Source organism: Amborella trichopoda, chromosome 13 (assembly GCF_054954075.1).
Source record: "Amborella trichopoda isolate Santa Cruz 75 chromosome 13, AtrichopodaSantaCruz75HAP2 v2.0, whole genome shotgun sequence".
Taxonomy (NCBI): domain Eukaryota; kingdom Viridiplantae; phylum Streptophyta; class Magnoliopsida; order Amborellales; family Amborellaceae; genus Amborella; species Amborella trichopoda.
In genome coordinates this window covers 878,926-902,100 of record NC_142348.1, presented here as the reverse complement: position 1 = coordinate 902,100, position 23,175 = coordinate 878,926, and the positions used below count along the sequence as shown (strand labels likewise).

At 34.3% G+C, this 23,175-nt stretch overlaps 2 protein-coding genes across 12 annotated transcripts; both read right to left on the bottom strand.

Annotated features, from left to right (window-relative positions):
• Positions 1 to 1,606: 1,606 nt before the first annotated feature.
• On the bottom strand, positions 1,607 to 8,751 carry EYA (eyes absent-like protein). Of its 8 annotated transcripts, none has more exons than XR_016047846.1 (7): positions 8,436 to 8,590; positions 8,250 to 8,282; positions 5,703 to 5,933; positions 5,314 to 5,525; positions 3,937 to 4,030; positions 2,715 to 2,909; positions 1,607 to 2,144 (listed from the first exon to the last, which is right to left on the bottom strand). XR_016047846.1 is itself a non-coding variant. In XM_088856090.1 (7 exons), exons 2-7 carry the CDS (start codon positions 8,250 to 8,252, stop codon positions 1,891 to 1,893), a joined length of 945 nt encoding a protein of 314 aa, XP_088712216.1. In that variant the 5' UTR covers positions 8,253 to 8,318; positions 8,436 to 8,751; the 3' UTR covers positions 1,607 to 1,890. The 8 variants fall into 8 exon arrangements, 7 of the variants coding, with proteins under 7 accessions (XP_088712216.1, XP_020524856.1, XP_088712217.1 ...); XM_088856090.1 differs by having other exon boundaries at positions 5,358 to 5,525; positions 8,250 to 8,318; positions 8,436 to 8,751; XM_020669197.2 differs by having other exon boundaries at positions 5,352 to 5,525; positions 8,250 to 8,318; positions 8,436 to 8,750.
• Positions 8,752 to 15,276: 6,525 nt separating this feature from the next.
• LOC18437437 (plant intracellular Ras-group-related LRR protein 5) lies at positions 15,277 to 20,159 on the bottom strand. Of its 4 annotated transcripts, none has more exons than XR_002281526.2 (5): positions 19,019 to 20,159; positions 17,180 to 18,087; positions 16,864 to 17,036; positions 16,420 to 16,535; positions 15,277 to 15,541 (listed from the first exon to the last, which is right to left on the bottom strand). XR_002281526.2 is itself a non-coding variant. In XM_006847645.4 (4 exons), exons 1-3 carry the CDS (start codon positions 19,560 to 19,562, stop codon positions 16,890 to 16,892), a joined length of 1,599 nt encoding a protein of 532 aa, XP_006847708.1. In that variant the 5' UTR covers positions 19,563 to 20,159; the 3' UTR covers positions 16,241 to 16,535; positions 16,864 to 16,889. The 4 variants fall into 4 exon arrangements, 1 of the variants encoding a protein (XP_006847708.1); XR_016047845.1 differs by having other exon boundaries at positions 16,864 to 16,923; XR_966778.3 differs by lacking the exon at positions 15,277 to 15,541 and having other exon boundaries at positions 16,241 to 16,535; positions 16,864 to 16,923.
• Between the last annotated feature and the right edge of the window lie 3,016 nt (positions 20,160 to 23,175).

The window sequence follows — 23,175 nt, the reverse complement described above, 5'->3', positions numbered from 1 at the left end:
AGGGCTGGGGTCATGGTGGTAGCACCCCACACCTTAGTCACCATGTTGTAGTTTCCGTTCCCATCATTAACACCACCTTATTAACACCTTCAAAAAAGCTAACTCCCAATTTATTTAAAAAAAATGGGTGGTGGCCTGTCTTCCCCATTGAATTGCTAGAAAAAAAAAAAAAAAATCACAAAAATGCCTCTACCTATTCTGGTTTCCTAAACCGTAATAAGTTATTTTACTGAAAAAACTTTAGTTTGAATCTCGAAACAAACGAAGATAAGTCATCTAACTCAAGGAACTAAATGGATCAAATGACCAAATTAACCTCACTTGTTCAGTCTTACAAACTGCGAACATGCAATTTTGATGGTTTTAACAAATTTCTTGGAACGCTACCTAACCGAAAGAATTTGGAAAAAGTAAGCACCTCGTCGCGTAAATTGTTGAGATAACCATCTCATTAAGTTTTTAGGTGGTCTTGCAATTTTAATGATGTTTTGCGTCTATCTTGTAATCCAAAAAATGCAGTCAAATGGCACTAATAATCATTTAAACAGATTCAGTTCTAATCATATATGTGAAAGTAAGCACTATCACCACAAACAAGCATGAGATTCATTTAATGCTTTTGATATGACTCCTAAGGCCTATTATTCATGGATGAGGTTTCTACAAATGCTAGGTTTTATGAAAACAATAAAGCATCACCTCAAACCTAACCTTATCCAAAAAGCACTTTCCGCAACAGAAATGTCCATGGTGGCTCTAAAATAACTTTTCAACACTAACAATGAAATTTGAAAAAAAATAGTACAGATTAATGGAGACTAGCACCAAAAATAAGCATGGCATTCATTTAATTCTTTTGATGTGACTCCTAAGGCCTATTATTTTCGATAAGGCTTAGGTTTTATGAAAACACTTGAGCATCACCTCAAACCTTATCCAAAATGCAGTCTCAACAACAAAAATTTCCATGATGGCTCTTAAATAAATTTTCAACACTGACAATGAAATTCGAAACTCAAAAAATGATACAGATCTATGAACACTAACCCCAAAAACAAAAAAAAGCATGACATTGATTTAATTCTTTGGATGCGACTCCTAAGGCCTATTATTCATGGACGAAGTTTCTATAAGACTTAGGCTCTATGAAAACTAAAAAAACACCACCTCAAGCCTTATCCGGAAAGCACTTTCGACAACAGAAATATCCATAATGGCTCTAGAATAAATTTTCAATACTGGCAATGAAATTCAAAACTCAAAAAAAAGTACAGATCTATGGACACTTACTTTTAGGGCCAAATGAACAGTCCAGATAATTTGTTACAATATACACTATTTTAGAGCTTGAAATCTTTTTTTTTTTTCACAACCATAATGTTCAAACCGAGATGTTTGATGTAAAGGTTTTCTAATGCTTGAATTGCAATTTTCGATGAATTATGAGGTGAGGCTTTACTTATTTTAATAGGGTTGCAGCCCTATCAAACCATTTTTCATTATGTATTAACAAGAAGCCTTCATCAATTGTTTTCATCACTAGTGTGACATAAAACAAAAAGCTATCTCCACCCAAAAGACTTTTCCAATATAGGACAAGGGAATGTTTTGTCAAGCAATATGAATAGATACCCATGTAAATATGGTAAAGTCAACATATAATCCATATGTTACAATAAAGACAAGAATTATCAATTGAAAGACAAAAATTAAATGACCCCAACATAACAAATACTACTTCTTAGAAGAACATCTGCACCTCACACCGGCAAGAATCTAAAACTACGTGACAAATGAAAAAGAAAGAAACGGCTTTATGAACACACTCCTACTTTTTAACTGTTCAAAACGTTGCTTACGACATATCGAGAAGGGGAAGATATAAATTTATCAGCTCTCATCCTTTGTTTCCTCAGGGTACACAACATCAATATATTGCTTGATTGTTTTTAGAGATAGACCTGGAAACCTGTGCCAACATCCAGGCTGTAGATCAATCATCACAAATGGCCAGCCCATGGCCTTGGCAGCCTCACACTCCTCTGAGCCATTGCCGATCACACAGAATTGAGAAGCCGTGGACCCAAATCGCTCTTTGATCCATGAAAAGCATTGGAGCTTCCCCACATCCCATGAACTGTAAACTGTGGTAGAAAGGAAAAAGAACAAATGAAAAGCTTTAACCATCCATGAGAAAATACAAAGGAAATTTGGTTTCCTTTGTCATTTTATCACCAAAAGCTCAAGTTGCTCTCACGAAATTAGTGAGTTTTTGCCAGTCAATGGTGAAGTATTGTCTCAATATTACTTAGAAGACACTTGATGTGCAACCTGTGTTTGAAATAACAGGTGATAAAAGACTAAGTATATAACAGTAGCGAAATTAAATGTGAGGACTCCCGAAAGAAAACACGAACGAGTCTAGAGGCTAATTTTATTTTGAAAAGGAACATCAACAAGTATATTATAATCTAGTAGACTATGGGAAACCAAAGTCCTTGGGGTCATCACCGACCAATCAAATAATGAATGCTGATAAAGAGAAAATCAAACCCACTAGAACAAGAGGAGGCACTCTCTCTCCATCAACATCCATAATTCATTCGATGTCAATGATCCAAATAGACCAAAGTATTCCCATACCCCACTGTATCAGCAGCATATGTAACAATTCAAATAAGGGAACAAAAAGAGATATGAACTTCCCAACTGACCGTTGTCATATGGTATAGAACCATTGAGACGAAAGAGCAAGCATTTAACAAGACTGGGGACTAGAGATCCAGATGTAACCAAAACATTCACTTTTTCGCCTTTCTTATGGCATGAACTGGTTGTGGAACTTGAATGGAAGGAAGCAGAACTCGAGAAAAAGTCCCCCTCCAAACATTGCTCCAAGAGGGCCCGTGCTGAAAAAAGACATCTCAGCAACTATTGTAATGATTAAATGCGTAGGTGTAACTAAGCACACAGATGCATATACATATGCATTCTATTCTAAAGTTCGCTACGCAATCATGGTTCCTTTCGCACCAAATCCATCAACTTACCACATAATTCACACCCACCTGCACACTCAATGGAAAGAATTATAGCATACTATTACATTTTTATGATATTATACCATAAAGATCTATATGATATACTAACCTATTCCTTTAGAAGTGAGTTTTTCAACATACGGATCTTTATTACTGTAAAGTACCCCCCTAAGTTCCATGCGACTCCTTGAATGGGGACAATCATCTTGATTTGCCAAAGGCGATAACATTTGGTTAATATTTGCTCTGACATATTAAGGCTGATGTCACAAGGATTGTCAGCCCTTGCTTAATGCAGACCTTTTGTCATGGTCCTGGGCAATCGTTAATTCCCCACCAAAAATTCAGTTACTTAAAGAAATTACTGCGATGTTTTCATTGACATAAATAATTATACCTCCAAGACAAACATTCAACTCACATTTCAAATAGCATGCTCCAGAAAGCAATCAATTCTCTTAAAAAATTGATAAAAGTTGCAAGATACCAGATGATGCCATCGCAGTAAAAACAATTCTGTGATTAACAAGTTTAATTTGAAACCTCGAGCAGTGATGTCAATCAGCACTAGACAAACAAAGACACAATAGCCCTATGGGTTGTTTATTCGTTGTGCATTTATTTCAAGATTCCAACTCAAGTCTCAGACTGGACCGGATTGCTGCCCAATCATTTTGTCTGGAAGTTTCACTTGTGTTCACTACTTCACTTCCATGTTGTTTACAAGGATCTTGTGATGAGAAAAACAAAATGTTATAACAGTAATTACCTTTACTTTCCAAATAGCATTCCTCAGATACTTAGCAAGAATATGTCAACTACCCCTAAAATTCTGTAAAACTTTCGATATGTAAGCCAAGTATATGAAGAAATTGCAGAAATAATCAATACATACCAGATGAAAGCCATTTATCTGTAAAGTCATCAGTCAAATCATAGAGATCATCCCAAAGCTTCAATGTTTCTTGGTCAAGAACACAGTGCAAACCCTGAAATCAAGTAATACAAATAATCAACATCCAAAAGAGGCAACTTAATGCTAAAATGCTAAAATTATGATAAACAATCAGTTCCAATAAGGAATAATAAATATGGCAAGTAGAAACATAGCAGAAATGCTTGAGGGTTTTGGGCTTCTTGGCAAAGTTTAATTGTGAGGAACTCTGTGCGTATCAATCTAGCAAGTGCATTCAAATAATAGGAAGCAGACTTTCAACATAAACTACAGAATAATATCACATGATTAAGTTAAAAAGCTACCTAGGCCTTCCGTGTCAAGGTTTTTCCAAGTATCAAAATTTAGGTAAAAAGAAAAACGAAACCGTTAGAGCAGCTCAAAGTGCCAATGACTGTTTTCCTCATTATTAATGATTACAGTGAATACAAAAAAGAGGGAAAGAGACCCGATACATGGACATTTACCCGTTTGGATACATCAATTGCTGTACCAAATTTTTTGCTTAAAAAATCAATGCGATGAAGTCTGAAGTGCACATATATTTTTGTAATTAGTGACAGAAATTTATTGTTAAAATGGTCAAACTTATCACCCTCATGATACTTCATCTATTTGGGATCACTCCTGATCATCCCAGTTAAGAATTTCTGAAATTAGGGTTCTATTTTTATGAATGAACTGGTCAACATTGCTCCGAAAGACCAAAAATAAAACACAACCAAGAACAGACCCTTGCCTGAAATTTTGGATAACAACATTTCAGCCAGGTATGTCCACAGAACCAACAGGAAAAAGCATCAAAGTAATCGAAGGAGATCCAAACAATGAACACCCAAAGAGTATAAGAAATTATAATTGAGTTGTCAGATGGGGCATTAGATGGTGATAATGCAGTCTTAAGCCCTCATAAATCTCTTAAGTTTTACAAAAGCAAATGCTTGCCTTCCAAAGAGAACAGCAAAAAGTTTAATCACTTTCGTTCAAGTTAATCACATTGTCTTCCGAGTTCCAACATTTGTTAGACTACTATGTAACTATTATTCCACGGATACCTTTCTTGGTTACTTCCAATTCAAACTGTTTTAAAAGCGTTGAAATGAAAAGGAACAATTGAATATTAAAATAAGTTCACACTCACACAGATGAGGAAATATTATTTGATCTTAAATTTATCCAATAAAAAGGAACAACAAATACAAAATTATATGCTATTGAATCAATGCTTTTAGGATAAAGACTCGCTTCGACAATAAGACTTAACAATTTAGATTAATAAGGCTAAGCACTGAAGACAAGAACAAGAATCAGACTTACAAAAACCAAAATGCCCATGCTAAAGAGTGAAACTCTACCAACACCTGTGCATACTTCTGGGCGATCACACGGTACCGGTATGCAAGTTTCCTTTTGTTGGCATCATCACAAGGTTGACTAAACCCATCCTTGCTGAAATCATAAGCTGAGAGATCCCTACCATCATCATACTCACTCAAAGAATCAACAAAAGGCTCATTGAATTCCTCAATCTGCTTAAATAAAAATGCCAAATCACTAAGAAACCCAATGCTTTTGGAGGTAAAAACACTACGCTTGATAGAAACTGTATCTAAGATGCAAAGCTGAACACATTTTATTGAGCACATCTAAACCATGTTATTGCAACATAGGGGAAGTGTATAATTGGAAAAAAGCCTAAAACATACTTGTTCGTAGAAAAAGTATTCATCACAGACTTGGAGAATGTGTTTCTCCCAGCACTTCCCAATTTCCACTCCTTTTTCGATGTCCTTTGCACCATCACAGGACTTCCCATATGTGCCATCCAACAAAGACTTCAACAATATAAGGGTCTCATCCATGTCCCATACGAAAACAGTTCTTTTCTCATTGACTGCAGCAGCATCTTGTGCATCGGACAAAAGAACATTTGTACCCTGAAACATGAATACATGAATAACTAACAAAATTTATTAGAAACAAAGAGAACTTCACAAATAAAATTTCCAATTAAGCAATGAATCCAAATGGAAACAATAGGTGAGAGTTGCTGAGCCCTCCCCATTAGTATGCCTGATTGGTTTTAGCATGTTTTGTGGGTTTTAACAAATCTCTGTCAGCTCACCTTCACATGATCCAAGAAAGATATTAGAGCCCACCAAGCCTTATGGCTAAATCCAAATGACTAAACAATGGAATCCTCGAATGTTACTGCCACTTCATGTTGCAGTAATATTTACCCCAAGTGGAAGGCTCGAAAAGGGTAAGGGGTAGGCCTAAAAAGACATGGTTGGAAGTTGTGAGAAAAGACATAGGGACCGGCTCTTGATAAAGCAGAATGACGGACTAAGATTCGTGTAGCCGACCCCAAATAGTTGGGAAAGGCTCTAATGATGATGATACTATAGGATGCTTCAACTCCACTATGGCCTACCCAAGCCAGTCATGCCGGTCCCAAGCCCGGATAAAGGAGAAGGGTTGTGTTAGGTAGAGAAGCCAGCATAAAACTTTGCCACTTCTTTTCATGAATCATGAACCTACCAAAATAGTGGAACTTGATTCATGTAGCCGACCCCAAATAGGTGGGATAAAGCTTGGATGATGATGATGATATTATAAGACCTTTTACCTTGCGTACAAGAAGGTCATGCAAAAAAGGTCACAATCACCCCTAGCTGTCACATGTGAAAACTGACAGCTATGAGTGTGTCATTTTCTGCACAAAGTTTGAAAACAGTTTTTCTTAGACTCTGAGTGCAATCAATGGAACAAACCCAGCTGCCAAATTCACATATGGTGGCTAAGGGTGATTGTGACCTTCTCCAAAATTAAGAAATTTTATTTTTGTACTTTTCCATATTTTAATATTACTAAGTTAAATTAGTTAGGGCCCTTTATAACAAAGACGGGCATGAACCATTCTCACTCAAATGCTCTGTTTTGGAAGATAAAGTAAAATCAATTCAGTTAGCAAGCTAAATCCAGTTCTCACTAACCAACAAATAGTTAAAAGTGTACAAATAATAAAGGAAAAAGTTTATATAGAGCCAATGCCTACCTCAAAAATTTCACTATAAGAGGTTGTTTTGATATTCAAATATCTTGAAATTGATCATTTCGACATCAAGATACATGGACATGAGAAAAAAATGGATTTCAAGTTTTAGAAATAGTGCATCTTGTAACGCATTTTTGGATCGTCAATTTTCAAGATTTTCAAGTTTTCATAGATCTGCTCGATCTACACTACTTTTGAAGCTTTAAATTTTATAATTAAATATGAAATATATTTTAAGGCTATCATAAAGATTTCCAGCATTGAAACCACATTTCTCGACACTATTTGAAGGTGCGCTCTACTTTGATTGTTTAGAGCCTCGGCTCTATACAAACCGCACCCAATAATGAAACCACAAGAATATAAAATTAATAGGCAGACACAGTCCTCTGATTATAACACATTACAGAGCCCAAGATAAGTAATTACTTACTAAGTATGGACAAAATTATGTGGTATTATTCATAAGTGAAAAAAAAAAATTCAGCCAACACTAAATAATTATCTTTCACCATAAAAAGTGAAAGCTTCAAGTCAGCTGGAATTCAATGTTATTTTACTGCACATAGAACTTTAGTCATCAAGAACTTATATCAGACAGTATTTCGAGTCCAGCCAATGAAAAGGTCCATTTCTGCACTAGTTCTTGAATAATTTTTCTGATAAGTTAGTAGTTCTTGGATGATAATATTAGAATCATTTAATAAATTTAAATACAAGGGTAATCATAAAAAAAGGTTTGTGATACATGCCTACTGTAAATTACAAAGAAAAATATTTTTTGGTAAATGAAATAGTGAATTGATTTAGAATATTGGAAAGCCAAGAAGCTAAATTAATTTAAAAAAATTAAAAAAGCAATCAACCGCATTACTTGATATAATAAATTATGCCAAAATCCAAATTCCTCATCAAGTTTAGATTATAGGTCGTTTCTGATAACTTTTTTTTTAAAAAATAGAAGCCAACAAATCCAATAAACAAATAAAAGCCAACAAATTCCAATAAAACAAAACAGAAGCCAACAAATTTCAAATCCATATCTCTCAGTCCTTAACAAGCGATCAAACTCATCAAAGATTAATCAGAACAAATAGTCTAAAACCCAACTAGGAAAAAGAAAGGGAAAAAAAAAATCTCATACAAATAAATGAAATGTATTTAGCTTCAAAATAGAAGAAAGTGAAGAAATTACCATGCTATTGTCCTCCCTCTTGATCCTCTTAACCTAAGCAAGGTAAACGAATTATGCCCAATTTCCCACCTATATATATCACCGCAGGAAAATAAAAGATTACAGTGAATTGGGCTCAATTATTCTTTTCACTGCGTAATAAAAGAAAGAAACCAATTTCGGTCAGTTGGGTCAGTTTCTGATTACCTCGGGCTCAAGTGGTTCCAAGTTTTCAGCCATCCTCTCTCTCTCACTCGCGCTCCCTCTCTCTCTCTCTAAGAAAATAAGAAAGAAGAAAATTCCCTCTCTCTCTCTCTAAGAAAATAAGAAAGAAGAAAATTCTCTCTCTCTCTCTAAAAAATGAAAGAAAAGGATTTAACTGCTCTGGAAGATGGGACAATTTGACTTTCTCTTTTTTTTTGGCCTTTCCAACTTTCAATAAAGTGGAGCATGATAGAGGTAAAATATTAAATATTGGGCTTTTTGGGTGTGGTTTATACAGAGCCGAGTCCCTCAACAATCAAAGTAAAAAGTAAAATGCATCTTCAAATAGTATCAAGAAATGTTTGAATAGAGCCGAGTCCCTCAACAATCAAAGTAAAAAGTAAAATGCATCTTCAAATAGTATCAAGAAATGTGGTTTTAGTATTGAAAATCTTTGTGATAGTTTTAAAATACATTTTTATTTTTAATTATAAAATTTTAAAGCTTCAAAAATAGTTTAAATTGAACAGATCTGATAAAACTTGAGAGTATTGAAAATTGATGATCCAAAAATGTGTTACAAGATCCACTATTTCTAAAACTTAAAGTCCATTTTTTTCTCATGTCCATACATTTTTATGTCGAGATGATCAATTTGAGGATATTTGGGTATCAAAACAATATATTCTAATGGAATTTTTGAGACGGATTCTAATTTGATTGTTTAGAGCCTCCGCTCTATGTAAACCTTTTCTTATTTTTTTTAGAATGTGGTTTGTATGAGGATGAGGCCCTAAACAATTAAAATAAGGCCCACCGTCAAATAGTATCGAAAGATGTTCAGTACTAAAAATCTTTGTGATGGCTTGAAAATTTATTTTTATATCTAATTATAAAATTTAGATATTGAAAAATAATGTATATCGAACGTATCTATAAACACTTGAAAACCTTTGAAAATTAATGTTTGTAAAATGCATTACATGATGCACTATTTTCGAGACAAGAAATCCATTTTTTCTCATGTCTATATATCTTGAGGTCAAGATGATCGATTTGAGGATTTTCGGGTATCAAAACAACTTCTTTTTAGGTGTAGATTGTTTAGGGCCTCACTCTTAAATAAATTGTTTCCTATCTTTAAAGGGTGTGGTTTATATACGGTTGAGGTTCTGACCAATCAAAGTAAGACGCACTTTCAAACAGTGCTAAAATATGTTGTTTCCGTACCAGAAATCTTTGTGATGGTTTAAAATTTTATTTTCATCTTTGATTATAAAATTTAAAGATTCGAAAATAATGTAGATCGAACCAATCTATAAACACTTATAAATATTGGAAATTAACGATCTAAATAATACATTACAAAATCCACTATTTTCAAGACTTGAAATCTATTTTTCTTATGTTCATACATTTTGAGGTCGAGATGATCGAAGTAAGGGTTTTTCAGCATTGAAACAACCTATTCTCTAGATTTTTTGAGGTGCGCCTCAATTTGATTGTTTAGGGCATCACCCTTATATAAACCTTTTGCATTTTTAAATTATAGAAAAAATAAAGCCCGGAATTTAATGTTATATATAAAATAATTTATTTATTACTCTAGATATTATTTTCTTCCTTCTAGCCTTTGTTATTGATTGAGTGGTTGAGAGTCTATATCAAATTTTTTATTTTAATTATTTTTCTACAAAATTGGATGGAGCTCAATCTCGGGGCATGCATACTCCTCACTTACACATTACCTATGAAAATGCAAAAATGCCACTAGATAACTAGATAAAACATAAAAAATAAAAAAAAGTCCAAACTTCAATAAATTTAAGAGGCTTTTTCGTCATTTTATTTTCATGGAATTATTGTTATTTTTACATAGAAATATTTTTCTGTCATTTTATTTTGGCATATAATGTGCATATGTGTGTGAAATCCTATCGATGGTCCAAATCTATGTGCTAAAATATTTTTAGTACGCTATATTTTTCTAGGTGTGTGATAATGATGCGCAGGACGACCAACATCTCGGTCCCGATGTGTAAAAAATAAAAATACAACTCCAATGGTAACATGCTCCCAGTCACCTGATCTCTCAATTGTACAATCGAGTTCAAGTGAGAAGAGTATTATCTAAATTACTTTGAAAAATGGGTCTCAACCTATCATTAACTCTTTCCCCCACACAAATACTTAAAGGAAATGTATGCTATGAGACCATTTATCTTTGTTATAAAGAGGTCACAACTACTACTAGCTATTGGATGTCAAACTGGATGATTGGGGTGTGTCAAAAAGTTCGAGAAAATTTTTTTTTAACTTTGAATCTAGTCAATGACACATTTGCAACTATCCGATTTAAAATCTCATGAAGAAGAGTGATTGTGACTAGAGATGACAATGGACGCGACAAGACCTGGGACCCGACGGCTATACCCGACCACAGATCCGGTTAGGGGTCCAAATTTTGGACCCGATACTATTGTATTCGAGTTCGGGTCCAACCATACCCAACCCGTATCCGTAGTCATAGGGTATATGATGGCAATCATGTGTTTTTAGGTGTGTACTTGGGGTTCATATTAGCGTAATATTGATGACATTTACAGTATTATTGGCAAAACAAAAGAGCTCATAGTCATAAGGTATATGATGGTAAAAAGAAGGGGGACAAAAATAACAACAAGCTCATAGTCATAGGGTGGAAATGCATCCGACCAGACCCGGGACCCGACAGATAGACCCAGGACCTAATGGGTCTAATTATGGGTCCAAATTTTGGACTCGAATACTATTCGGGTCTGGGTCTTGGTTTGGTTCCCCACACCATAATCCATTGCCATCCCTAATTGTGACCTCCTTATATTAAAAATAAATGATCTCTTTATATATTTTTCAATATGTATAAAATAAGAAAAATTGTTTCATGCGGGCTAGATTGCATTTTTACAATATGCGGTCCAGAGGTATAAAGCATCCATCTTAAAGATGGAGGCAAATAAGTGGTCCATTTGAAAACAAGTGTAACTAGCCGTCCCAATGTTTTTTTAATAGAATTATTGTATTATTTTTTCATATTCATGATCTCCATATTAAAAATTATATATTTTCTAAAAATTAAGATCAAATTATATTTTTAAAAATGTATTTATTGCCAAGCCCGCATTGCTGGCCGCAGAAACCATGTCCATAAAATAAATGGTCTCTTTATATATATTTCAATATATATTAAAATAAATGCTCCAAAAAAAATAAAAGTTTATATAAAGCCGAGACTCTAAACAATCAATTAGAGCCCACCTAAAAATATCACTAAAAGAGTTGTTTTGATGCCCAAATTTATCTCAAATTGATCAACTCCATGCATGGCTTTGAGAAAAAAATGGATTTCAAGTTTTGGAAATGGTGCATCTTGCAACGTATTTTTGGACAGTCAATTTTCAAGTTTTCATATATCTGCTCTATCGACAATATTTTTGAAGCTTTAAATTTTATAATTGAAGATAAAAGTATATTTTAAGGCTACCACAAAGATTTCCAATATTAAAATCACAAATCTCGACACTATTTGAAGCTGAGCTTTACTTTGATTGTCTAGATCCTCGGCTCTACCCAAACCGCACCCATATGTATATGCGGACAAGATTAGTTTTAAAAGTTTTAGACCATACAATCAACGAATCCTTTACTAACAAGGGAGAAGGGGTGCAAAATACTCTTCCCATTTCTATCATTTTCTTTCTTTATGGATCAAGTGATCCTTGGACGTGTAAATGTATGATATGTTTGGTGAAAATGAAATGAAATGAAATATTATGATGAGTATAAGGAATTTAAATAGTTTAGGGTATGATTTGTATAAGGCTGAGGCTCAAAACAATTAAAGTAAAGCACACCATTGAATAATGTCAAATATTTCAGAATCAAAAATATTTTTGATGGCCTAAAAATTCCTTTTTATCTCTAATTTTAAAATGTAAGTGTTAAAAAATAGTGTACATCAAGCAGATCTATGAACACTTAAAAATCTTGAAAACTAATGATCTAAATACTATATCACATGATGCACTATTTATAAAACTTGAAATCTATTTTTTCTTATGTTCATATATCTTGAGTTCGAGATGATGGAATTAAAAGTTTTTCAACATCAAAATACCCTCTTCCAATGAGTGCGTCTTACCTTGATGGTTGAGGACTTCACCCTTAAATATAAACTTTTTCATTTAAATGTATCCTTCTGATGTTCCTCCTTGTTTATTACTTTATTGGTAACCTTTATAACTTTGTATTCTGATTTTAGCTTTAGCTTTATCATTACCATCTCTGTAGCTTTAGCACTGTTGCACACATGAAAATAATAATAAATGACAACTTTTAAGGAAAAAAAACATTGTACTCAGTTGCTCACTGCAAAGTAAAACGCAGAATACTACCTCATGAGTATCCATTAGGAAGGGGACTTGGGCTTTAGAGGTTAGCAATTAATTGATGTCAGGAACACTACATCTCGTGTTCCATTCTTGTTGTTGAACAGCCCAAGAAAAAAAGATACCCATTGTCTATTAAAGATTTGAAGAAGGCCATGGGACTGGGGGAAAGGGGAAAGATTTAAATTTTTTTAATGTTATTATGGACTTTTGGTCAATTAAGACATGGGATTGATTACAAAAAGGCTATTTATCTTCTTACAAGGAAGTCACAACTGTTTCCGCTCATTAGAAGTCAAATTGTATTGCTTGGGGTAAATCATAAAGTCTGAAAAATGTTTTTTGGAACTTTGTATCTAGTTAATGATACTATTATGACCACCCATTTTGAAATTTAAAAGACAAGAATGATTGTGATATTCGTGTACAAAAATAATAATAGACAATTTCTTAAGACAATGGGCAAAAAGGGCTGAGAAATGTCGGTTTGCTCAAACCATAGGTTTGAATCCTTTCTGACCTACTTTTGAACATTAATTAACTGATCACTAATGGCTTCAGACCACGCAATTTTCATGAGGCCACGACTTTGTGAATTTTGGTAAGGCCGCACCTCAAAACCTAGAGGAAAATGCATTTCTAGTGCAGCCAAACCTTTGTGATGACTAGAAATCCATTTCTACCTTATCCTGGGATTGGAAGTTCCAAAAATGATGCCAACAAAATATTTAAAAATTGACGGTAAAAAAAATGTATTGCAAGATAGGCTATTATTCGGGCATGAAGCCCTCTTCTTTTTTTTTTTTCTTTTTTTTTTTGTTTTTTGTCCTCTATGCATATGGAATCCTCAAAGCTATCTGTTTAGAGGGATACATATTGGTTTGGGTGTGGGAGGTCAAGAGTTGCAAATGTTGAAGTTTGACCCAAAAAACCACAATAAGCTGACTTAACCTCTCACTTTTTCCTTTTGCTTTTTGTTCTTTTTCCTTTTGCTTTTTGTCCTCTTTTTTGATTTGGAGTTGATCAATTTGCAAAAAAATTAGTAGTCGAAGTGCCTTTATTAGTGAAATTTGAAATGCGATTATACAAATCGAGGCTTAACAAAATGCTTTGCCCTTTATTATAGTTACAAATATAACTTTGCTTGCAAAAAAGTAGCTGAAGATAAAATTGAGTTGAAAAATATATGAAAAATCCTAATTTTATTGAAATTAAAGAATAGTTTTGTATATTTTATATTTTAAACTCAAGCCCCACTTTTTGATAGAACGTATTATTATTATACTTTAATTTTCTTTTTTTTTCTATTTACTAGATTGAGCTCAAATTTAAAAAGTTGATACGTGTCACCATTTATCATTTATAAATAAATAAAGACCTTTTAAAACAAATAAAAGGACATATACCCAAAATTTTGAAATTGTAGGGTGTATAAATTTGAGTTTAATGGGATATACATAGAAAAAAAATTAAAATATAATATCCACTATAAAAAGTGGGTTAAATTTTAAAAATAAAAAAGGATTCTTCTGTTAATTTGCTGATTGATTTTGAGTTCCATTAGCATTTATTCATCAACCATCAAAGCTTTTTCCTGGTACATTACATGATCATGCATAGCATGCTTATTTAGTGCGAGCCTCACATGCAATTCCTTGAATATTTTTTCCTTAAATATGTTTCATTTACAAGAAATTTCCAAAAGGTGCGTGGTGCCAATCACTGATTTTTCTAATGTCATCTCATCTACTAGAAGTTTCTAAGAGGGTACATGATGATCATAGGGGTGGCAATGGACCCGGACCCGACCTAAGACCCGAGGGGTAGATCCGATCCAGGTCCAAAAATTGGACTCGACGGGTTGGATCCGGGTCCGGTAATATTTTTCGGGTCTCAATATATAGAATACATTTCAATATAGTTAAACACATGGATATTTTTATTTTTGAATTGAGTCCAATCAGGTCCGAATCCAAGTCCCACACTATAATTTTGGGTCTAGGTCTGGGTCTGGCTAGACCTTACCCGACCCAACCCATTCGCCACCCCTAATGATGATGCAATTTTTTACTCTAAACCACTTTGTAGGACCTGCTTGGAAGGTGTACCCTAATTACGTTTTGAAGCCCTACAATTAATAGAAGCACTACATTATTACACCATGTTTGGATGTCTTCATAGCGTTCAAAAAGCCTTATCTTTACAATCTACTAGGGGCATTAATGTAAATAGCCACCCAAGAAGGTAGATAACCAGCTGCAAGTTTTCCTTTTACTGATTAAAAAAACTTCGTTTTTTTCGCTATACTTTTACCGTTGGGAATAGACTTTGACGATGATGATTACGACAACTACCTTTATTGTTAAAGTCGGAACTTGCACTATGCATGCATTCATGTCAACTGAGAAAACTGAATGTAGTTAACTAGGTTCTTCACTTCCTCACCTCAGTCCATACAACCCTCTCTGTAGTATATAAAGTCTCGATCTCGTCTATGATGCCCAGTGTATTCAAGAATGACAAACGTCTGCTGCGGCTGCAACGCAATAGTCCTAATTTCTCTAATTTCACTGAGTTGAAATGGTAGTCGAATCCGAATTAGCAATATCCCTTCCTGTCTACTTTGGATGGCTGATGTGTTGCCGACAGAGTTTCTGACAAGCAGATGGCTGAGGTGTGTCCCTAGAAAAATTTTCTTGAATTTTTTTAGTTTGGTGTGTACACCCCAAGTGCCCTACTCACATATGACAGTTATGGAAAACTATGATCTCTTTGAACCAAAGGAAAACAATCTTAATTTATACTTTTCCAAACCAACAAAAAAACATTGGATTGATTAAATGTGAAGAATGTTTCCTCTATACATTTAGTTTTATAACTTTGCTCTCATCACTTAAGATTAGCAGAGTTGAGCTAGGGATGACCAATTTCATATAGTACCCCCTATGTGGAATTGATGTCCTTTTCATCTTGTAAAAATATTTCAATGAGTAATTCAAAGTTCCTTCCTCGATCCAAGTTGCCTCATTTTGGTCCACAGAATTGAAGGCAAGGTTCCTTGAAGACAGGGGAACTCCATAAAGCAAGGGGTTCGTTTCACATGGATATTCATAGTGCCATACCTACCATGAATGAATGAGATCACAGAAAAAGTGGCTTCTATCCATAATGCACATCCATATAGAAGGGGAACTTTGGAAATTTATTAGACCTTCAAATCATTCTTTAAAGTTTGAAAGAAGCTAATCATGATGGTATGATTCCTGTTTGTGTGCTCGGGTGTGCACGTTGCACGCATAAAAGTGTGTGTGTGTGTGTTTCTGTGTGTGTGCATGTGTGAGTGTGTTTCTGTGTGTGTGTGTGTGAGAGAGAGAGATAACAGCTCATGAACCACATGTATTATTAAGAATCTTCGGCATGATAGTATGTACAAGATTGAACAGAGAAAGAACAAACAAATGCTACACATCAAGGTATACAAGGAAAAAATATATTGCCTAATTATTCACAAATATCAAGTTCCATCTCCAAAGGTAAGCTCCCCAATTGAAAGCACATACCAGATAGAATGAACTCTTACTGCAAAAAAGCTTCCAAAGTATCATTTGCTTCAGAGAAGTGCCACCTTTCTCCCCTAATTCATGAACCACCTTTCTCCCCTAATTCATGAACAACCCTACAACATATAAAACCACCATTTGCATACATAAAAACCTTTTTCATCACACACACACACACAAACACCAATACACAATATACACACACACACAGATGGGATTGTATACTATAAGACAAGAAGTGCATGACCATTCCTCACCACCAGATGTAAAATTGGGCGGCTAGGGTGGGTACTCTTTCTGTACAAAGTTTGAGAAAATTTTCCTTGGATAAACCCCAACCTCTCAATTTCAAATATGACAGCTAGGGATGTTTGTGGCCATGCAGGAAAGGCAAATGGTATTTATATACTTTCCCATACAAGTATCGGCAAAAGGACCTTATACCTAAATTTGCATCCCAATTGCAACATCTAAACCTTGCCACTGTCCTTGTCGCCATTATTTCTTCTCGGAGAGCAGAAAAGTATGCAAAACCAAACCCAAAAGTCAGTCCTTTTAGGTGTTTTCAATTTCATATCTTTCTTCTCATGGAGCTCAGCCATGTACCGAACAACTGCCTTTTGTCCACACCATAGAGAGAAGCACCAAGTAATTAGGCCAAGAAGAAAAACAAGATTCTAACCATAAACAATGGATCAAATCAAATTTATTTGGGAATGTACTAATGAAAAAGAACGCTCTTAGAAAAGAAATAAATAACCTGAGCTCCTAGTTTGGCAACTTGTATTGGTGGCACTTCGAGAGGAGTTTCATCAGTGTAAAGAACTCTCAGCTTAGAAAGCAATCTGAAAGAATCGGGCAGAACCCTTATCTGATTATCGCTTATATCCAACTCTTCAAGCATCTCAAGGTTCCCTATTGATTTGGGTAAGGCTCTCAAATCTGCGAAATTTTTCCCTAGGTTCAGCTTCACAAGACTAGTCGCAAAACACAGACTTTCAGGGACTGATTCTATCTCATTGAAGCTCACATCCAGCTCCTTCAGGCTTGAGAGAGAAGCCACAGTAGTCGGTAGCCCTTTAATTCTGTTGTAATGTAAAGTTAGGACTTCCAAATTCTCGAGCTTTCCAATGGCTTCTGGCAAGGCTTTGAGCTGATTGAAATTGGCTCTCAACTGAACCAGGGATGTACAATGGCCAATAGTGTATGGAAATTCTTCGAGCTCATTGGTTTCTATGTCCAAAGTTTTTAGGCTCGTGAGCTTTCCCATTGATTCAGGAAGGTACGAGAACTTGTTAGAACTCAAGTCTAGATTAACCAGATTTGTCAAGTTTCCAAATGTGGGTGGCAAAGATTTTAATTGGTTTGAATGTAAATCCAGATCGGTTAAGTTGAACAGCTCTCCAAAACACGCAGGAAGGTTTATAAGCTGGTTCGAATGAAGATCAAGTTTCATTAGGGACTTGAGGCCACTAATTGTCGTAGGAAGGGCCATGATTCGATTCTCCGCTAAATTTAGAGAGAGAGTTTCAGATAACTTCCCTATTGAAAGAGGAAGCCATTCAATCTGGTCCATCAACTTCCCTTGAAGGTTGATGTCTTTAGCACCATCCTTTGCACATATTTCAATCAAACTCGCCACCTTCATCAGTCCAAGTTTTTCCAAATCTGCAACCACATCGTCCAAAACACAGTTCTTTTCAGAATTCGAAAAGTCAAATTACCAATATTAAATCAGTGTCCCTAACTAAAGAGATAACTACTGAAATTGCAATGAGCTATTCGTTAATTAAAATTCTCACTGAAATTGGGTTATCTAAGTATTCTTTGCTGTCTAGGACAGTAATTATTATTGAAAGCCTTTTTAGTTTTTCTTGTGAACACAGTCTCGCATTGGTGTTCCTTAAAAGCAGTTATCAATTCCATATCAATCTTGTTAAAAAAAGAAATTAAGGAATTTGAAAGGGACAACTGAGTTTGGAAATAAGTATCTTCCCAACCAATATTTAAATTGCTAACAATTTAATCATATTCTTATTCAGTTACAGACTAAAGCTAATCAATAGAAAGAATAAAACAGAGGTCATTTAACTTACTAGATCAATTTAGTTTATCTCAAAAGACTTCGTATTCAATGATCTTTTTTTTTCATGGTTTATGTTAACACTAAATGGTTTGCAACTTTTTACTGGAGAAACACAGTAGTATCTTAAGAGAGAAAGGAGAGCATATAAAAGAAATTATTACTGTGTTTGATGACTTATTGTGAAAGAAACAAAAGTTCAGATAATTAGCACAAAAATATGATAACAATAGTTTCAATTTCAAATCAAATGTAATCAGTATCAATTCATGCATTCATAAGAACCATCAAAACTTCAAAAGACATTCATTTGTTCTGGTATTTGCTTCTTAAACGATGAAATTTCCATATTCAGCCAGAAACAAAAGCTTCCAATTATAAAAATAATCTATTTATCTTGACGCACCAAAGGCTCAGACACATCTCCCTAGAGGAAGAGATAGAGAGTTTGATACTTGAATTATCAGGTTTTTAGAGTAAGAATCCAAACTTTTAGAGAGAAAAAGCAAAACCAACCTGACGAAACAGTAGATTTGAGAGAGGAATCCTTCACTACTCCTTTAGGAGCTTCTGATTCTGAACTCTTACTCTCACCCAAACTGAAAATTTTCTTTCCAATTTTACTAATCTCAAGAGAGGAAGCCACTGAATCAGTGACCCCATGAAAAACTTCCTCAGAGCGAAAAACAGAAGCAATAGACTCATCACCATTAACCAATTTGTTTACCCTCTGTAAAAGCCCATCAAAGACTTCAAATTTCTTCTCCAAACTAAGAACAAACACAGCTTCTTTCTTTTGTTCTTCGCTCTGCAACAACACTGAGTTATTCTGAAACTCTTGTAACAAAATGAACAGTTCTTCTGGCACATCTGGGGGTTTCTTCTGGTTAGAAATGGCCTCAATTTTGAGACTTTCTTCATTTTCGACAGTCCTTATGATACCCATGGCTGCCTCAACTTCATCAAGGCTTGGCCTTCTTGGTAGTGATCTGTAAATTCTCATGATTTCATCCACAGTTTCTACAAAACCTGATGAGTTTGATTCAGATGGTTTTCCCATTTTACCAAAGTTTTTTCATCAAAAATCCAAAATACCAGTTCCCTAAAGAGAGAGAATACTCAGAAGAAAACCCAAAAAATCTTATTTAATGCGGGGGAAGCAATCAACAAGTTTCAAAAAAACCAGGTAGTTTTCTTATGGTGGTCTTCCCAATCTTTACATTTTACAATATTGAGATTAAAATCCAAAACCCACTTCTTTTTTTTTTGCAGAACAAAGCAACCAAATAGGAAACCCACAACCCATGAATTTAGCAGAGAAAGTACTGCATAACTCCTGAAAAACCGGGTGGTTTTGCTTCTAGTTGTGTTCCCATTCACTCAAGACTTTCAAATTAGGATTTAGGACCCGAGACTATAATTCTTTTGCAGAGAGTTATCATTAGGAGAAAAAACCCTAATTTCTTAGACAGAGTCTCTCTAGTGGTGTAATTCAGAGAGAGAGTTTTTGACACTAAGCCATGAAACTAGAGAAGAGAGAGAGAACAAGAACTGGCTCTGTAACATTACACTGATGATGACCAAACTACCAAAAATTACCCCCACATTCTACCGGAGTGCCATCATTCTCCAGGATGTGAAAATTGCTACAATGTTTCTAGTTGTAAAACATTATTGAAATATCCCCGTTCTGGATTCCAAACTTTTCATTTGGGGCGATTTAATCAAAGAAATGCATCTAGGAATGGACACGGTCTCTATGGGTCGGTTGACTGACCTATTTAAATGAGTTCTCTCTCCAAAATTTATTTTAGAAATAATTTTTAAAGAAGGATAATTTCAACAGTGATAAGTAAAAAATAAAAATAATAAGTTTTACAAATTAAAAATAATTATTTTTTACATGGGAAAAGTTTATATAGGGTTGCAACTTTAAAATGTGGAATTACATATGCACCTCAAAAATCTATCGGAAAAGCTTGTTTTAATGTTGAAAAACCCTCTAATTGATTATCTTGACATCGGGATGTATGAATATATAGATATATAAAAAGATTTTGAGTCTCAGTAATAGTACATCGTGCAACATATTATCTAGACCGTCCACCTTCAAGACTTTCATATGTTTATAGATCTACTTGATGTTAACCATTTTTAAAGTTTAAAGTTTTATAATTAGATATGAAAATAGATTTTTAGGTAATTCTAAGAATTTTTTACAACAAAATTACATGATAAAATTTGGAGGTGTGGCTTAATTGGATTGTTTAAGGTTGTGTGGTTTAATTGGATTGTTTAAGGTTGCAACCTTATAGCTTTTTACATAGTTTTAACTATTGTCAATTTTAACATCCATCTCCAAGACAGATGTTACATGGGATACTATTGTAGAAGTACTTCCACTAACATACTCCTCCTTTATATATTTATTCTTATAACTAACTATAATTAATCTCAAAAGCAATTATATTGTATGAGACAATTTATTTTGGTACAAAGAGGTCAAAATCACTTTTAACTATTGGATCTGAATTTCGATAGATTATCACAATATTTGAAAAAATTTATTTTCATCTAACGGTCAATGATGATAATGACCACCTTCTGTCAAAACTAAATGGTCGTATTATATATCTTGCCATCTCAAAACCCTATATAGCTTTTAATCTTAAAAGCAATTATTTACTATGAGACAATTTATTTTTGGTACAAGAAAGTCAAAATCATTTTTAGCCATTGAAACTGAAATCCAATAGATAAGTGTGGCACAGTATTCGAAAAATTGTATTTTGATCTGACGGGCAATGGTGATTATGACCTCCTTTTGTCAAAAATAAATGGTCACATTATATATAATTCCATCTCGAAAACCTACATAGCTTTTCATTGAAACAAAAAATTTTAGCCAACCCGGATCTAAACACAAGTCTAGTGCAGTTAGGTCCGGATGAAAATCAAATCGTATCATATAATAACTATGTAAAGTATATTATATGTATTATATATATTATACACATACATACACATTCACACACATAATTTTTTATATGGGATTGTCTACAAATAGATAATTTATCTGTTTTGCATGGAGGTTACAATCATTCTTGTCTTTAAATTTCAAAATGGGTAGTTGTACAAGTGTCATAGACACAAAGTTCTAAAAAAAAAAAAAAAAATTGACCTTTGTAACTCACCACAATAACTCACCACAAGCCATCCAATTTGTTATCTAATAAATCTCCATATGTAACAGATAAATGTTCTCTTTGTAAACAATCTTTTTTCATATATACATGTTTCAATTTGGAGGGTTCATGTTAATCCTAGTGTGTTGGGTCTACTTGGCATGTCATGACGCAAATCCAAGTCAAGTCCACTCAACATGTCGGTTGAACCCGATTTTTAAGCCCAAATGGGTGCCAAGGAGAAAGCACATTAGAAATAGTGAAAACAAGAAGTCTGACTTGGGCATAGAATGGTTGGCTGTTGATATTAGCAATATTATATCTCGAGTTCGATTCCTACAACTAAATTATCTGAAAGGAAAAAATAAAATAAAAGTCTACTTCCACGCTTGTTGCATTAATTCACAAACCCTATTTCCTATCACTTCCTCTCACTTCCTATAGCCATCAATGGGAACTCAAATGGAGTGAGATAAGAGTAAATAAAATGTAAGATGATAAAATTGAAGAATTGTAAAAAATTAGTCACATATTATCTTAATTAAACTATGAGGATATCATTAGTTTTATTTGTATTAATATCAGCATGTAATGAAAAAGACTAATGGTATACGGATGGTTAGGATGTGTCATCAATTTCAAAAAAAATTGTTATTTCTTGAGCCTAGTCAATGGCATTTTTGTAACCACTCAATTTAAAATCCGACAAATAATAGTAATTGTGACCTAAAAAGTCTCATCCTAATTGAAAATTATTGCAAGGGCACAAAACTCGTTTTCCTTTTATTTAAGTGCCAATTTTTTATTTGAAGTGGAAGTCGTTGGGAGGGGGCATTGACAACTTGGTGCATGAAACCTCACTCTAAAGAGACTGTTGAGAAGAAGAGAATGCAAACTTTGAATACTTTAGAACCATACGCTTGAGTGCATACCCATCTCTCTTCTCAGTGTCTCTTTTTTCTGGTTTTGGTCTCGTTTTTTCCGTTTTCTTTTTTTTTTATCATATTTCATGCTTTTATTAATAGAGTTACAAAAATCAGATCATAAGGACACGGATCACCAACTCAACAAGAGAAGATCTTTTTGTTTGCTAACGCATCCGCCAAATCATTTACTTTCCTAAAGACATCTCTCTCTCTCTCGACAGAAAATATACATGAACAAAACGAATCGTACACGCTAGTCCACACGCCTTCCTGTCTCTTTTCTATCTTCAAATATTTGTAAGTGTTTTTCTTTAAAAATTAGCAATAATAAGCCCTTGACTCGAGAACTCGTCAATTTACCGGGTACTATGGCTGGCAATGGGCCGGGCTGCCCGGTCTGGCCCCATTATTCTGGCGCTTAGAATAGTAAGACCTGCTCCACAAACTATGGCTTGAGGGCTGGGCTAGACCCAATACCAGCCAAGTTCGGCCTGGCCTGATCGTCTTTTTTTTCTTTTTCCTTTTTTTACTTCATTTGTTTTGACCTGGCCTGGCTCTAACA

What these genes read in the sequence shown, in the direction of transcription:
- EYA (XM_020669196.2), bottom strand. Translation starts at nt 8,468, where the DNA reads ATGGCTGAAAACTTGGAACCACTTGAGCCCGAG. An exon ending in AGAGGGAGGACAATAGCATG is followed by an intron (nt 5,934 to 8,249) that starts GTAATTTCTTCA and finishes TTCATGTTTCAG; the next exon opens with GGTACAAATGTTCTTTTGTC. An exon ending in TTCTATACCATATGACAACG is followed by an intron (nt 2,145 to 2,714) that starts GTCAGTTGGGAA and finishes TTTCTACCACAG; the next exon opens with TTTACAGTTCATGGGATGTG.
- LOC18437437 (XM_006847645.4), bottom strand. Translation starts at nt 19,562, where the DNA reads ATGGGAAAACCATCTGAATCAAACTCATCAGGTTTTGTAGAAACTGTG. An exon ending in CAAATCTACTGTTTCGTCAG is followed by an intron (nt 18,088 to 19,018) that starts GTTGGTTTTGCT and finishes ATGTGGTTGCAG; the next exon opens with ATTTGGAAAAACTTGGACTG. An exon ending in TTGCCAAACTAGGAGCTCAG is followed by an intron (nt 17,037 to 17,179) that starts GTTATTTATTTC and finishes TGTGGACAAAAG; the next exon opens with GCAGTTGTTCGGTACATGGC.